This window comes from Ictidomys tridecemlineatus, chromosome 10 (assembly GCF_052094955.1).
Source record: "Ictidomys tridecemlineatus isolate mIctTri1 chromosome 10, mIctTri1.hap1, whole genome shotgun sequence".
Taxonomy (NCBI): Eukaryota; Metazoa; Chordata; class Mammalia; order Rodentia; family Sciuridae; genus Ictidomys; species Ictidomys tridecemlineatus.
The window spans coordinates 34,787,306-34,804,923 of NC_135486.1; the positions used below are offsets into that span (position 1 = coordinate 34,787,306).

At 47.8% G+C, this 17,618-nt stretch overlaps 1 protein-coding gene across 1 annotated transcript in view; it reads left to right on the plus strand.

The window, feature by feature from the left end:
* Rassf5 (Ras association domain family member 5) overlaps nt 1-17,618 on the plus strand; it is a 67,522-nt gene that overhangs the window by 16,418 nt on the left and 33,486 nt on the right. Inside the window, exon 2 of the mRNA XM_078022715.1 lies at nt 10,934-11,055. Within this exon, the coding sequence (XP_077878841.1) occupies nt 10,934-11,055 (122 nt within the window). The remainder of the gene's footprint in view (nt 1-10,933; nt 11,056-17,618) is intronic.

Here is a 17,618-nt window from a genome sequence, read left to right on the forward strand (position 1 = left end):
AGGAGTTTAGCCAGGAGTGTGGAAAACGTGTAGGTCATGTTGGTTTTGGCAGGGGCTACAGACCTCCGAGCTTGGTAATCACAGTCTCTCCACAACTCACCAACTTGACCTATCTTCCATCCCCCCTGCCCAGCTCCTCTGGACCCACTCCAGGCAGAACTTAGAGGGAGGCATGTGGGAGGAGCCTAGGTGAGCTGGCCAGTTGCAGGATTCAGTATACCTTAATCCAGTAGAAGAGAACCTGAAAATCAAGGGGTTTTTACTGGCATCACATGCTGAGTCAGCTGGAAATCAGGTATACAGAGTCAGGAGTTTTGAAAAGGCAGTTGCCATTTATCGAGTACTTACTAAGTGCCAGCCACTACACCATTAGATGCTTTATATACATTCTCTCTAATTTTGGCAATTATTTGCCCACAAGTAAGATATTGTTAATCATAGTTTGCAGACGAGGAAATTAAGACCAAATAAATTCCATATTTAAGCAAGGTGAATTGCCTATGTAGCTCGTGTCCAATTAGAGGCAGGGCTCAGGTTCAAATCCAGGACCCTGTCATTCCATAGGCCAGATTCTTTCCATTACCCCACCCCAGATTGAGTGTTCCATCCCTTGCACCTGTTCTCAAAGACCTCTAACATACACGTCAAGCAGTGATGGAGGATTTCTGATTTATAGCTGATGAGTTGGTGCACTTTAATGCAAATCTGTGGGGCAGCTGGTGCTTGGTACCCCAAGTCTATTCTAATGTCATGGAGAGCAGGATTGCAGAAGGTGGCGTGCTCAAGTGGGGGAGACCAAGATCCAGCTTCTTTCTGGTGCTTGACCTTGGTCAAAGAAATGGCTTCTCTGTTGTAGGTGCCCTGGGAGCTCAGGATGAGAACCTCTGGCTACTGCCTCCATAGTTTAGAGTCTCCCAGAGGTGGTGTTCCAGAGGCAGAAGAGTCCTGGAGGACTGGTCTTGGAGGCCAGTCTAGGACAGGCAGACAGGATGGTGGTTCAGAAACTCCCAGGTCCTGGCAGCCTCCAGAGCTGGCTTAACTGGGAGGTTCTATTCAGGTATGAACTGGCCCTTCCCAAACCCTCCAAGGACAGGGTGGAAACCTGAGGAGGGACACTTTCTCTGTTACTTCTGGGTAGTGGAAAAAGCTCTCCTAGCTCAAAATCCTCCAACGCAGGCTCTTTCTGGTCTCAGGCCATCTAACCCCATCCCCACAGAAGCCCATCCGTGGTCTCCAGCAGTGCAGAATAGAGGGTCTAGTACCTAGTTGGGGAACAATTCTGAGGAATGGACCTTTGAATGAGAAAACGGCTACTGAGAAGCAGCCAGGTATGATTTTCACACCCAACCCTGCCACTTGCTAGCTGTGAAACTGTCAGTGTGTTGCTTAAACTCTTCAAGTCTCAATTTTCTCATCCTTAAAACAGGGGTAGACAAAGGAGTTGAAACATATCCATACAAAAACCTGCACACAGATGCTTGCAGCAGTTTTGTTTAGAACTGTCAAAATGTGGAAGCAGCCAGGATGTCCTTCAGTAGGTGAGAAGATAAAATAAAACAAAACAAACAAACAACAACAAAACAACCCTGGTACATCCAGATAATGGAATATTATGCATCAATAAGAGGAGATGAGCTATCAAATCATAAAGAAAGGCCAGAGCCAGGCACAGTGGCACATACCTGTAATCCCAGTGACTCGGAGGCTCAAGCAGGAGGATCACAAGTTCAAAGCCAGTCTCAGCAAAAGTGAGGCACTAAGCAACTCAGTGAGACCCTGTCTCGAAATAAAATACAAAATAAGGCTGGGAGGGGGGTGGCTCAGTGGTTGAGTGACCCTGAGTTCAATCTCTGATACCCTCCCCACAAAAAATAAATAAAATCAAGAAAGGAAACTTACATCCAGGGGATTAGCAAACATGGTGGAATGTGATAGACATCATTACCCAAAGTACATGTATGAAGACACGAATTGGGTGTCAACGTACTTTATATACAGAGATATGAAACAATGTGGTATATATGTGTAATAAGAATTGTAATTGCATTCTGTTGTCATTTTTAAAAAATCAATAAAAAATAATAAAAAAATCCACATTTCTCAGTGAAAAAGCCAACCTGAAAAAGCTCTCTACAGTATGATTCCAACAATACAATGTCCCAGAAAAGGCAAAATTATGGAAACAGTTAAGGATAAGCCCGTGCCAGGGGGTGGGGTAGAGAGGGATGAGCAGGGCGAGCACAGGGAATATTTAGTGAAGTACAACTCCTCTGTATGTACTACCAGAGTGCACGCATGTCCGGGTTCAGAGAACATGCAGCACAAAGAGTTAACCCAAATGTAAACTGTGGGGCTGGGGTTGTGGCTCAGTGGTAGAGCGCTTGCCTTGCATGTGTGAGGCACTGGGTTCGATCCTCAGCACCACATAAAAATAAATAAATAAAATAAAGTTACTATGTCCATCAAAAACTAAAAGCATTTTTAAAAAGGTCCTTTCCCAAATGTAAAATGTGCTCAGGTGAGAATGGTGTGTCCCTGTGGGATTATCCACTGGGAGGGATTATCCACTGGGACATATGCACCACCCCAGTGCAGGATGTTGGTAATGCAGAGGCTGTATGTGCAGGGGCTGATGTTATAAGGAAATTGTGGACCAGGTGCAGTGGTGCATTCCTGTAATACCAGTGGCTTGGACTTGAGGCAGGAGGATTACAAACCTCAGCAATTTAGCAAGGTCCTAAGTAACCTATTGAGAGCCTGGACTAGGGAGGCTGAGGTTGGAGGATCATGAGTTCAAAGCCAACCTAATCAACTTAGTGAGGCCTTAAGCAACCTCTTGAGACCCTGTATTACAAAATAAAAAGGGCTGGGGATGTGGCTTAGTGGTTAATCCCCCCAGGTTCAATCCTCAGTACCCTAAACAAAAGAAAGAAGTCAAAAATCAAAATAACAACAAAAGCAAGAAAGAAGGAAAAACACTCAAAATCCCATTCTCACCCTTAGAGCAAGCACATAACCTTTCTTCCAGACACCTATGTGCATAATGTAGATATGAGTACATGTGTATTTTATACAATTAAGTCATAAAACAACATTTTTCCTCTCTCAGTGTAGAGTGTGGTCATATTCCCATGTGGACCAATGTTGATCTGCTTTGTTTTATATAATAGCTATATAGTATTTCATTGAAAAATATATCATAGATGTACTCTAGTCCCCTGTAGGTGGCTATGGGGATATTTCTGGCATTTTGTTATCATAAACAATGATGCAATGAACATTTTAGTGAAGAAATATTTAGACCCTAGTAAATATGCACTCAGGACAGATCCCTGCAGGAAGTTGGTGCCACTAATAAGGCACTGCCTGACACTTCTCCACCTCCTCTTTAATGCTGGGCATGGTCAACTTTGCTTAGCAGTTTTCTTTCCCTAAACTTGAGCAAGATTTTAGAATTTCAAATGTCAAAGGAGGATGAGCCAGAAGGAGGGGAGGAAGGAAGTTGCAGAGGGCAGAAGAGGGACCTCTCCAAGGTAAAGAAGGTTACTTCCCTGTCTCCAGGTACACCTGGCACCTCCCCTCTCTAGGGAGCTGAAACCTGGGACTTGTGCCCATACTAAGGACCAAGGTGCGGTGGGAGGTGAGAGGAAGGGTTAGGTCCTGTGCACCAGGACTCAGTACAAGTCTGTGGGAGATCCCTGGCCCCGATGGACTGTGCCCAGCAGGCCTCAGATGCCTGGCACCCTGCCTACTGGCCAGACTAAACTTGGATTTTAGCCAGGTAATAAGAATATCTTGGTGTGGTGGTGCACCCCTGTAGTCCCAGTGACTAGGGCAGCTGAAGTAGGAGGATCACGAGTTCAAAGCCAGCCTCAGCAACTTAGCAAGGCCCTAAGCAATTCAGGGAGACCCTGTCTCCAAATAAAATATAAAAAGGGCTAGGGATGTGGCTCAGTGTGAAGTGCTTCCGGGTTCAATCACCAGTACCAAAACAACAAAAACAACAACAACAAAAAACAACTAGCCAATATTTATTGAACCCTTAGTGTGTATCCCGGGTTGCATTGTTGTTTACATAATTGTCTCATTTAATTTTCTCAGCAACCCTACAAAGTAGGTACTGCTATCACCTCCACTTAATGGATAAGTAAGAGTTAGGACACAAGTCTGGTGTCAGATCACACTTTGGCTTCTCCACTTCAACCAAAGCTGAAACACCAGGCCTCACATGATTCACTCAAGCGATTCATATTAGACCCCTTTTGAATGCTTAACAGTGAGTGGGCTTCTCCTACACTGAGCAGGGGCTGGAGAAAAGGGTTGTGGGCAGGGTGGAATACAGGAATGGAGCCATGCAGGACTGCAGGGGCCGTGTGCTTATAAAGGGAATTATTGGGTCAGCTGCAGAGGGTCTGAGGTCCAAGGGGCGATCTTGGGACAGCTAGAGAGGGATTTTCCTGGCAGGGGAGCAGGCAGGGCAGAGGCTATAGGGTGATGGTCAAGAGCTGCATGGGGTGGAGCAGACCTGGGTCAGCTTGGGCCAGGTGGGGAGCAAAGGGTGATGGAGACCCTCTGGGTGGTATAGAAGCCGCCATAGCTGGTCCAGCCCAGAGGACCAGGGGAGTGATCCCCAGTGAAAGAACGGGGGATTCTCAGAGCAATGTCTCCAATGCCAATGAGCAGGCATTGGGGACAGGCACACTGACCAAGGACTGTCCCAAGAGGATTAGGACAACACTTGTTTTTAGAAACTTCTATAAGTTATAATTATCCAATGCATATTATTTTCTTCCAGTTTTCCCTGTAGTACTTAACACATTATTTTCAAACTAAAAACTGTTTGTATGCTTATTTTGGAAGTCACTGCTGGGGGAAAGATTGGTGAGACTATAGATTCCTCACCAGGAGCTTGGTGGGATGGGATGGGAAACCCATATAGCAGAGTAGAGGAAGGGAGGGGGAAAGGAACTATTAACAGAGGACCTCCACATTCTATGCCTTTTATGCACCTCTCGACATCAAGAACCCCCTTTCAGGGAGGGGGGATAGTGGAGGATAGGAAAGGCAGCAGAATACAACAGACAATAGTATGGCAGTATGTAAAAACGTGGATGTGTAACCGATGTGATTCTGCAATCTGTATACGGGGGGAAAATGGGAGTTCATAACCCACTTGAATCAAATGTATGAAATATGATATAACAAGAACTATGTAATGTTTTGAACAACTAATTAAAAAAAAGAACCCCCTTTCCTCCTTAGGATAGCCCTGTGAACTGATTATTATGATTCCCATTTTATGGAGAAGAAAATTATGCTCAGAGAAGTTCAGCAATTTACCCAATGTCACAGAGCTGATTGAATGGAGACTGGAGGCCAGGACTTCCCTCAAAGTCTATTATACCTTACCTCAGTCCAGGTCCTGAAAAAGAATGGGGAAGGGAGGTGGGGGTCAACTCTGTTCGAAGGTTGACCTTCTCCCAGACGGCTGTGGGTGCCTGGAGAGGGGACAGAGGCTCCTGGATTCAGAGGCTGTCTGCTTCCCCTCACTTCAGAATGCTCTTTGTCCGTGCAGGTGAGAAGCTGCTGTTCCCTGACCTGGGAGTGATCGCAGGGGATGTGGGCTCCTGGTAACCAGGCTCTGCATCCATTGTGAACGGGCCTTAGGAGTTTCTTCTCAATGGCATCCCTCTGGGTCAGAAAATTAGCCATTTGGATCACAGAATTACATGGTGGTGTATGTGCCTAGCATGATCCATGCATTTGGTGCTGGAATAGGCCAGGAACTAACTTTGGCAGCTCTGAGGATTTAGGGGAGGCTGCAGTGTCTGCATTTTGGAAAAACAGTCCCCTCGTCCACAGTCCCACCTGCTGGCTTCGGCTCTTCTGGGTTGAAGTGGGAGAAGTAATTGCCGTCCCCGAACACAGTTTGCCGTGGCCTGTCATTTAAGGTGGTGGCCTTGGTGGTTAAACGAGAAGCAGAGCCCTTGGGGAAGGGCAGATTGTGGTCATCCTGGATGCAGCCCAGCACTCCCCGGTCCCCAGGCCCCGCCAGTCCATGACTGATCTCTGGAGAAGGTATCCATGGCAGCCCCTCTCTTTTTGGGCCTAAGGGCTCTGAGTTCCCAGTGTGGCCCGGGATCTGCCTCATGGGTTGATCTGTGCTCCCTGCAAAAAGACATATTTAAATCCTAAACCCTAGCACTTCAGAAGAGGACATTATTTGGAAGTAGGGAGGTTGGAGGTGTCATTGTTTGAGGTAATACTGGAGTGGGGTGGTCCCCTGATCCAGTAGGACTTGCATTTTACAAGGAGACCGACTGGGTGAAGATGCGGGTGGGATCTGGAGGTGTGGAGCTACAGGCCAAGGATGCCAAACTGCCTGCAAACCATCAGAAGCCAGGAAGAGGCAAGGGAGGGTCCTCTACGTATTTGGGAGGGAGCATGGCCCTCCAGCAACTTGGGTTTGGACTTCTAGCCTCCAGAACTGGGAGAGGAGAAGTTGTTTAAGCCACGCAGTTCATGGTTCTTTGTCCTGGTGGAGTTGGAAATGAATGTCGCCTGGGCCCTGAGGGAGGGAGGAGCCTCTATCCTGGATCGGACCATGATGGCTTCCTCGGGAGAGAGGCCTCTATTGTCGGTTGTCCCCATCATTTCTCCTCACATTCACCTTCTATTTCCATAGGCCCCTCTTCTCAACCTGGAAGTGTGTTTATTTTCCTCAAAATATCCCCTGGGAATGGGGACAGGAGCTGTTACTGGAAGGAAAGCTGTAAAGAAGGGGAGGTATAATTCTGATTTATAGGTGGCAATATTAAAGAAATGTCGTCATTTTTTTTTCTTAAAAAAAAACAAAAAACAAAAAACTACATTTAGAGCCCAGGAGTATTGGCCCCTAAACTTTTGCTGCGAGACCCTTGTCCCATCCATTTAGTGACGTCAGAGCCCACCTGCTCTTGGCCCCTGTGAGGAGGGCATCTGAGGTACCTCTAGTTAGATCCCGTGTTTCTGCTCCTCAGAGCCTCCTTGTGCTCCCACCTTCCTAGGCTGCTGTGACCCCAAGTGTCTGTCCAAATGACCTTCCCAGACCCTGGTGCCGTGGTCAGGCCCCTGCTTTGGGCTGCAGCGCTCATGGGTTGCGTTTCACGGTGGGTGTCCCATCTGCCCAGCCAGCTAGCTCCCCAGGGGTGGTGTCTCACTCATCCTCACCCTCGGACCAGCAGGGCATGTGGACGCCTGAGCTCAGCCCATGGATGCTGTAGCCCGAGATGATGGTGCTGGCTGTGCAGAGAGGGCCTATGTGGCCCTATTCCACCCAGGATCCCTCTCTCTTCTCTTGTCCAAATTGAACACTCACTGAAAGCTAAGGAGGAAGTTGGGATACCAAGGGCAGGGACCAGTCGGATAGCCCCTGTGTCGAGTTGCCTGAGAGAAGGATGGTCTGTGGGGGTGGACAGTCATGGGGACGCAGCCCCATCGGTGGGTGCCGTGGGTTTCCCCACTCGCAGGACACAGGCTGCTGGAGAAGGGCATGCGGCTCTGACTTCATCCCTCTGGCCTCAAAGCCCTTGACTTGGCGTTTCCAGGGCCAGGCAGTACAAAGACGCGCTTCAGTGGCTTTGCTGCAGCCTGTGATTATACGGTCTGATGGAACAAAGTCGTTAGTGCCTCCAAGTTCTTTTCCTCGACTTCCAAACCCTCCTCCTGGACTCCTCTGTTCCCAGCTCCATCCAGCTCAGCGTCAGGCCTGTAAAGAGATCTTTCTGAGGTTTTGGTGCTCTGTGTGTGTGTGTGTGTGTGTGTGTGTGTGTGTGTGTGTGTGTGTCAGAGAGAAAGCAAGGGAGAAATGGGAATTGCAAGAGTGACCCGGGACATAGGCAGTCACAGGGTGCATATATCAGCCACACAAGGCACTCAGAGGAGGAGACAGAGAGCTTCCTACTTCCAAAAGCCTTGCCCAGGTGTGAGCTGCGGCAGGCTCTCACTCACTGGGAAGCCAGGGAGCTCCAGTCCTTCCTCCTCTTCCTTGTTCCCACTTCTTGGCATCCCTGGAGCATTCTTCATCCTTCAGAGCGTGACCAGGAGCCCTACAGGTGTGTTCCAGGGCCGGAACCTGGAACAATGCTGTCCTTTGTGGGCTCTGGCCTTAGGGTTACATTATCTAAAAAGTCCTGGTATTTCTGGGCACTGCAGGCAGAATAACTTGGCTGCATGTCCTTCTGTGCCCACCCCCAGAAAGGGTAAGGCTGTTTGTGTGCAGAGCAGGAGATCTTCCACTGAGGGCATTCAGAAGTGCAGGTAGGGATGGTAAAGCCTCGGAGAACTGGCCACCTGATTCCATCTCCAGTCGAGAAAAGGGTCCTCTATGGAGGAGAGTCAGGAGGTCTAGATCCTCATGGGGTCTGAAGGAAAGGACATTGACAGACTTCATCTTGGTGCAGGAGGGAGATGAGCAGTTGGGTTAGTCAACTTTTTGTCACTGTGACTAAAATTCTGGACAAGAACAGCTTAGAGGAAGAAAAGTTTACTTGAGGGCTCCCAGTTTCAAGATTTCAGTCCATGGTTGGTCAAGCTCCATTGCTTGGAGCCTGAGGTGAGGCAGAAAATCATGGCAGAAGGATGTGGTAGAAGAAAACTGTTTAGCTCATGGCAGCTGAAAAGCAGAGAGAGAGAGAGAGAGAGAGAGAGAGAGAGAGAGAGAGAGAGAGGGAGGGAGGAGGGAGGAGGCACCAGGGACAAAATATAAAACTCAAAGGCACCCCCCCCAATGATGTACTTCTTCCAGCCACAACATATCTGCCTTTAGTTATCATCCAGTACCGTAGTCCTTTCAAATTATTAATCCATCAAATGGATTAATCCACTAAATTGGTTGTAGTTCCCATGCTATAATCATTTCAACTCTGAACATTCCTGCATTAATACATGAGCTTTTGTGGGGTGGGGGTGGCAGCTCATATCTAACCCATAACAGCGACAGAGCTTCTAAATGACATCCCAGGAAAGTGGCCAGGAGCTTTAGACTGTGGAAGAAGGTTGCGGGTTTCTGGAATCCCTGAGTGTCCCCACATTTGCCAGGACACTCCCCTGCATTCCACACAAGCAATGTGGCCCAGGTGCTCATCTTTGGGGATGTAAGGGAACAGGGCAGCTGGGGAGAATGAGGGTCTCATCCCAGATTCCTCAAATGAATGGGCAAAAGAACAGCCACCACCCCTACCCCAAGGTAGAGTGTGCTATGGATACTTCAAAAAGAGACCAATGTGCAGAATTTGGGGAGCTTGTTAGAAGGAAGGAAAGAGTCTTGGGGTGCCTGATCCATTCTCAACCAAGAGTGGTGCTATGGTTTGGATGTGAGATGTCCCCCAAAAATCTCAAGTGTGAGACAATGTAAGAAAGTTCAGAGGAGAATGACTGGGTCATGAGAGTCTTAACCCAATCAGTGAATTAATCCCCCGATAGGGATGAACTGAGTGGTCACTGAAGTGATAGTGTGTGGCTGGAGAAGGTGGGAATTGGAGGTGTGGCTTTGGGTATATATTTTGTATCCAGAAAGTGGAGTTTCTCTCTCTCTCTCTCTCTCTCTCTCTCTCTCTCTCTCTCTCTCTCCTTTCCGATCACCATGTGAGCTGCTTCCCTCTGCCACACTCTTCCACCATGATGCCCCGCCTCACCTCAAGCCCCAAGGAATGAAGCCACTTGTCTGTGGATTGGGACCTCAGAAACTGTGGGCCCTCAAATAAACTCTTCCTCCTCTACAGTTGTTCTGGTCAGGTCTTTTAGTCACAGCAGCAAAAAAAGCTGACTAAAACAGGTGACCCCCTAATCCTCAGGTTTCCAAGAAAATCCAGGCTGTGGTGTCACCTGCCACAAAACCCACCCTCCCCAGCCATGCACCAGACTTCACCATCAGGAGGGAAATTCAAGAGAGACCCCGGCACTTGCATGGCTGGGCCTTCTGGCTGAGCTGTGGAAACTCCAGGACAGGCAGCTCTGGCTGACGCACAGCCATCTGTGGGCACTACCCATCAGATCTGAGCATTTTGCTTGGGAGAGAACCTGTATTGCTTTCTTCTGATTCCACTCTTTCCTTCCCCCCACCTACTCCCCATCCCTCCCTCCCCTGGCTGAGTCTCGCTGTCTCCTGGTCCCTTTGGCTTCATATCTCTTCTGCCAAAGAGGTTCCAGAGGGAGCCCTTGAGGAAATTGGAAAATATCAGCTGCCCAGGCTCGCCCCTGTGGGCTGTGTCACTGGGTACTTCACTTAACCTCTGGGCCCGTTTCCCTTTCTCTAAGGGAGTTCCCAAGGCTCTTTTCAACTCTGGCCATTAAGTTACTGCTTCCATGGAAGTGAACATGGTCGATGGAACGTGTGCTTGTCCCCCAATTTTGGTTTTTATTGATAGGATCTCAACTGGGTTACAGTGGCCACCCCAGCATTTCTGGACTGGGCAGGGTCTGATGAGAATGGCTTTGTCTCTGGAAGCATCTTCAGACATATCCTCCCCTACACCTGTGCACAGTCTTGTGCCACAGACAAGGCTGCTAAATCCATAGGTTCCCGATTGGCCAAATGAAGTTCAGCAACCTTAAGCCCTTCCCCAGGGGTCTGTGGCCCCTGGTGACCAGTGTGAATTAGTAGAGAGAGCACCAGTCTGGAACCAGAAGGTCTGATCATGAGGAAGTCCCAAGGCCCCAACAGTAACAATTACAGGGTCACACAAAGTATGGCAGGTGAGAGCAGTCTTCACAGGTGTAAAGCACTTAACTGCCACGGAACAGAGCTTCATCCTCACCTGCCTCCCGCCCACCACTGCCCTCCTGCACTGTCCTTCCATTGGGAACTAAATGCGATCGCCCAGGTTATTTCTCTGGACAGAAGTAGTGGAGATGCTGCCCAGCGCCTGATGCCTCTTTGGTTCTTTCCCTCCAGACTGTAAATTCACCTGTCACCCGGAGTGCCGCAGCCTGATCCAACTGGACTGCAGTGAGCAGCAGGGCCCAGCCCAGAACAGACCCTCTCCAGAAAGCACCCTCGCCCCAACCTTTGGCCAGGTAGGCAGCAAAGCTCAAGAGCCCAGCTGGAGCAGCCTCTGCAGGTGCCTGGGCTCTGCTTTCTCTCCCGGGAGCTCTGGTGAGAGGCTCCAGTATTCCATGTGTGCTGGATGTTGGGTCCCCTTCTGGCCACATGGAGGCATAGACACTCCCTTTCCAAGTGACAAGGGGCAGCAGTCTGCAGATACTCAGCAGCGTCCTCTATTTCTCCCAAGCATAGATTCTGTTTTGGCCTAGGGCTCTGATCCAGAAGTGTGGGTATGGGTGGGAGCAGGGCGGGTCCCAGAGAAGCCTGCAGAAGTTCCTTAGAGCCCTGGAGCAGTGGGGGAGATGATGGGGCTGAAGCTTCACACACCATCCTGCTTCAGACCATGGATCCTCACAGACCTTCACCTTGTCTGCCTGTCCCTCAGCCAGTAAGGCCAGCTCCTCTTCTGGAGGGACTGGGCAGATGTTCTTTCCCTGTGTTCAAGGACCAGAAAGTTGACTCCAAAATAGCTCTTGGTCCTGGGTTTTGTCAAGGCACCTGAACTGCAGTGTGTCTGAACTCTGATGTCTAGGGTTTGAAATGGAGACAGAGGAGAGCATTTATTGATTATTGTGTTGAGCAGACATTTATTGATTCTCTACCATGCGCCAAACACTGGTGGTAGGAGGGTTAAAAAATGATTCATCACAGTTTCCTTGGAGAGCTTATGTTCTGGCAGGGGGGGCAGAATACAGCCAAGTAGTATATATACTGTGACATGGGCATGATAAGACTATGGACCAAGTGGGTACATAGTGCAATTGTTTCTGCTGGGAGAAATCAAGGAAGGCTTCCCAAAGGAAGGATCTTTGATGCAAGCCTTCATCTGGGAACTGAAAGTTGCTGATCAGAGAAGTAAGGAGTGCTCCAGGATGTCATCCATTTACTCATTTAACGGATGTATTTCGAGCACTCACCGTGTTCCAGGCCCCGAAATGGTGATCATGGGGATGTACTGAATGATAAAGGAAAGAGATGTGGCGTGGGAGGGAGACTTTAAACAAACTCTAAGAGGGAAACTCCCAGGGTGCTGTGAGAGACAATAATGGGAGACCTGAATTATGGGGGACTCACATCCAGTCCCAACTCCACATGTTTCTGGCCACAATGCACATGATCCACAGTGTTCAAGTGCCTGTTCTGCTCATGGGTGTTGCCCTGTCGTTCCCCCATGCCTTCTCCCACTGAAAAAGTGGAGCTAGAAATCAAGTATGACATTTGATGGATGATATTGAATGGGTCCAAAATTGTATATTTTAAAATTCAGGCCAGGTATGGTGGTGCACATCTGTAATCCCAGCAGCTGGGGAGGCTGAGGCAGGAGGATCTCAAGTTCAAACCCAGCCTCAGCAACTTGGTGAGGCCCTAAGCAACTTAGCAAGATCATGTCTCAAAATTTAAAAAAATACAGAAAGGGCTGTCGGGGATGTGGCTCAGTGGTGATTAAGCACTCTGGGTTCAATCTCTTTTACAAAACAGAACAAAAATTTCAGTCCGTCCTTTCCAGACTTTGGAATAGTAACTATTTCTGCATAACCTGAAGGTAACCGGGCCTCTTGGGCTGGAACCTGTCCATCCCAGGAAGGGGTGGGCACAGCGATGTCAATTTTTCTGTTGTTTAGGGGATGCTAAGAGTAAAACCAGGGCCTTAAAGAAGCTGGGCAGGTGCTCCACCACTGGCCTATACTCTAAGCACAATAGTGTAGATTTTCAAAGAAGGTGTTCCTTAGATGATGAAAGAGGGAGGTTATGTGGCACCCTGCAGAGTGGCATCTGAAAAGCATATTTCAGTAACTCTTTCTTTTCCCAATTTCTTTTCTCTTTGGGCGTTTCCAAGTCTCTCTTCTCTCTGGTCTCCCAGTCCTGCCCATTCCCTACCCTGGAGCCTGGTTCCACTCGCTACTTCCTGGGTCTCCTTCTTTGGGTTTCTATTCCTTCCTCTAGAACAGCAGGTCTCAAAAGAGGGTGATTTTTGTGCCCCTCCCCCTGCATGTGACAATGTCTAGAGATTTTTTGGTTGTCAGGGGATACTACTGGCTTCTAGGCAGTGGAAGTGAGGGACATTGCTAAATACCCTGCAATGCACAAAACAGACCCTGCAACAAAGAGTTATCTGGCTCCAGATGTCAATCATCCTGAGCCTAAGAAGCCTTGCCTTGGAGCAGCTTAGCTTGATATGGTGGGCAAAAGGCCCCCCAGAAGATCTTGGGGTTTACTGCACAGTGGCTCATCCTCAGAATGCTGGCAATGCTTTCAAATGGAGTATTTGGAAGCCGAGAAATCCCCTGTCCTCCAAGAGAGAGAGGAGGCAAACTTGTAATCCTCTGGCAAGCTAAATCAGGGCAGTGTCTAGATTGGAAACATGCTGGATTATTATTTTATTTTGTTCTATTTTTTGTGATGCTGCGATTCAAACCCAGGGCCTCCTGCATGCTAGGCAAGCTGAGCTACGTCCCAAGCTCCTAGAATCATAATTGAAATGTCACAGAGGAAGGAGCAAGAATCCCACGTGGTGCTGAGTGGACCTCGGTCAGCAAACAGCCTGGCGTGATGCAGACTGCTGTGTTTGCCTTGGACAGGCCTGACCGCGTGCTTCAGCAGAGCTGGGGCAGGACACAGCCTTCTGTCAATAAAGCTGGGCCCTGCTCCGGGGCTCCCTTGCCTTTTCTAAAAGGCTTGTTTGTGCTGATTTCCGCCTTGGCTTGATTTTCTGTTAAAAATCAAGGTAGAACTTTCCTTCACCTTGATGTCATCGCCAGGCTGAGTGAACCTCACGTGCTCATGCCTTCCTGGGGATTTACTGTGGCAGAGGTCTGGGTCGGAGCTCAGCTCATCCTGGGACACGTGACTCTTAGGAAGTCTCCTCTTGGTAGCATTTCTCCTGTCTGCTCTTTCAGGGAAAGAAGTTCATTGATTTTTCTCCATCCAGAGAGAACCATCCTTCATTAACATTTTTATATGTCCTTCCTGTACGTTCATACATTTTTAAAACATGGCTGAGATCATCCTGTAGATAATTATTTGGCCTCAACCTTTTAAAAGCAATAATCACAAAGTTCTGACCATCTTCTCTGCCATGGTAGGGGAAGGGAGGGATGAGGGACAGGCATGGGAATGGTAGGGGTGGCTAAGAGCCCCAGTGTACACTCACAAAGCCATGTGGGTTGGCCTGTCTCTCACAGGTGTCCTAAACAGAGGAAGGGTGGCTAGTAGCTGCCTCTGCTTTTGTGGGCCCTAGGACCAGTTGTTTTACAGCCTCTCCTTGGAGATCTCTGAGGTCTAGGCTGTCTGACATTTTCCTGGGCCCCATTGTGTGACAAGACAAATCTCCTGCAAGTCTACCCCAGATCCTTTTTTTCATTTTCAACCCATTAGCTGGAGAACATAATTTGCCATTGGCTGAAGGTCACAGTAAATTGCCCAAACAGTTGCAGTTCCTTTATTTGGGGACATACCCCGAAGAACTTGTATTTCTGGTGGTCTTCAAAGAGCTTTCCTCATGTCACCCTGTGATGAAGAACCCACTGTGGCTCCCGAGTACCCTCACAATAAAGTGAGACCTCTGATGATCTGGTGCAGTCCTTGCATTGCTTCTGGGGAAATTGACCCTGAGAGAAGATGTCTTTGTCCTTGCCCACCACTGTTGATCCTCATCATAACCAGCTGTGGCCTGGGGGAATCGTGGAAGCTCTGTCCCTCTGACATGTGGTACCGATTTCCTCGGGAAATGGAATATAAGATTACAAGAGACAAACACAAGCACTCCCCTCCCCTTTCATTCAAATTCCCTGCAGCCAGGGACCCACTCCTCCATCCATAGTCTAAATCTGTATTAGTACATGAAACCCTTCATGGTTGGCTTCTGCCAACTCACCTGGCCCAGGTGCTTCCCCTCCTCTTGGCCCTGCAGAGTGCACATGGGTTCCTCTGATGGCAGTTCCAAAAAGGTGCTCAAGCACTGCCACACATTGTGGCCATAACTATGTTCCTCCTGCATTTTATTTACTTCATAATAATCCTTAAATAGATTCATTTTATTCATTTATTAAATCAACTTGTGTCAAAGGAAATTTAAAAATATTCTTCAATCACTAATGCACTTAGGATTTTTCCAGATACCCATTGGATTAATTACTATTAATTAGTATTTAATCTCTAATTTAAAAAAAAAAAAGTGTATCTAAGGACTGCCTCAGATTCATTTCACAAATACTAATTGAGCCAGGTCCTGTTCTAAGACCCTTGCAGGTGCCATCATGGGAAATGCTGCCATAATGAGGCTACTCTCTTTGGCCATCTGGTGCCTGGACTCCCAGGACACTGGCTCCAGGGGGTGCCCAAGGGACCGTGGGAGCCACAGAGAGAACTGGGAAGGAAATACCAGTCACCCATACTGATACCATGGTGCCCTTCCAAAGGAGAGATGGAGTTGTAAGTACTGACAGGAAATAGAGAAAAGTGAAGACAAGCCACTCCACTGGATATGTAGGGCCCAGCCTTTTATATTACATCTGTGTTTGCATCTCTGTGTGTGTGTGGGGGGGGGAGGAATGCAGAGGGAGGGTCTAGAAGGTGCTCTGAATGGGGGACAATGAATTTCTTTCCCTGAAAGAGCAGAGGGTATAGAAGTGCTCTGGACTGTTGGAAGAGATTTCGGCTTGGGAAGGGGAGGGAGTAGAAAGGGCTAGAGTCAGACTTTCAACTTTTATTATTTGCTTTTCTGCTGTTTGATTTGCAGATGACTCCACATGTTTCTAGTATTTTCCAAAAAGCAATAAATATTGTCTTAAGGAAAGAACCCCGATCTGAGTGCCCAAAGAGTGAGGCTAAAATCTAGACTGTGTAGATGAAATACTTGGTTTAGGACCCAAGATGAGTCTCCTAGTTTCTCTGTGCCTTGAGCTTCTCCTCTGAGAAATGGGACAGTCCCCAGGGTGGGTGTGGGGTTCAAGTATTATATAAAAATATGTGACACCAAGGAGTAAGTATCCTGTGGTAACAGTCTAGAGCCATCTCTGGAACCTCCAGGGGCCTCAGTGGATTTTCTTTCTTCTTCTTTTTCTTTTTTTTAATACCAGGCATCAAAACCAGGGCAAGAGCTCTACCACTGAGCCACATCCCCAGCCCTTTTTATTTTATTTTGAGAAGGGTCTTGCTAAGTTTCCCAGGCTGCTCTTGGATTTATGATCCTTCTGCCTTGGCTTCCTAAGCAGCTGTGATTCCAGGTGTGCACAAGCCACCTCACGGGATTTAAAAAAATTTTTTTTTGTTCTGTTACTCTGTGATGAAAACACTCTGTGGCTTCCCGTTGCCCTCAGAATAGTCTAAATCTGGATTACTACATAAAACCCTTCATGGTTGGCTTCTGCCAACTCACCAGAATACTAGAAATTTGGATTTTTGTTCTGGAATCAAACCAGGAAGCTATGACTTGTGGTTCGGGTGGCCACTTTTTGCTATATGACTTATGATTATCCCCCTGAACATTGAGACCGGAGTCATTGTTCCATTCTGTAGATGACCCTGTCCCCCATTCACCCAAGAGACAGATGACTCCCAAAGCTGTCCAGGCTAGGTCAGCCAGGCTGATGGCCTTTGGGCTCCCTTTCTGCCTGTATGCCCATTCCAAACAAAAATACACCCTTCTTGCTGTCATTCCTTAGCAGGGCTCTGATGGAATCACTCCTTAGCTCCTGCAGCAGCAGAGAGGTGACTTAGTTGGCATGGATTTCTGCATTTCCTGGCTCCAGGTCCAAGCTCCCTCCTGCAGACACACCACTGTCTCATTACCCAAGGCTCTGACTTTCCAGATCTTTGGGAAGAGAAAGTCTTGGGCTTGCCCACGGCCCAACATGTTTCAACATGTTAAAAACAGGATCACCACATGGGGGAGCCAGGGAGCAAGAAAGGAGGAGCCTGAAAGGGGAGGAGCTCGGAGTGAGAGCTTGCTGAGAGGGCTTGGGCTTGCTAATGCTCCTGTAGGGGGGGTGCAAGATCCTACATTGCTTCAGAAAGGCTTGATACATGCTTATCAAATGGAATTGTAAGTAATAACAACAGGAACTGGCATTTGCTGAGGCATACCTGCGTTCTGTCTATTTGTTTTATTTATTATTAAGAGTCAGGTGTTGAAATCTTATCTATAATTGTGGATTTGCCTATTTCTCTTTACAGTCCTACATTCCTGTATTTTAAAACTCCATTATTAAGTGCATAAACATGTAGGATTATTATGTCCTCATGATTACTTGACTCCTGTATCTTTATCCCTGGTAACATTCTTTGATCTAAAATCTACTTTGTCTGATATTAATATAGCTACTGCAGCTTTCTTTTGATTACCATTACTATAGTATTTCTTTATTCTTATTTGGAGGGTTTTTATGTCTTTATACAGTCATGAATTGCTTAACGATGGGTTTATGCTCTGAGAAGTGCATTGGTAAGCAATTTTGTCAATTGTGGGAACATTATAGACAATACTTACACAAACCTTGATGATGTATCCTATTACACACCTGGGCTATATGATAAA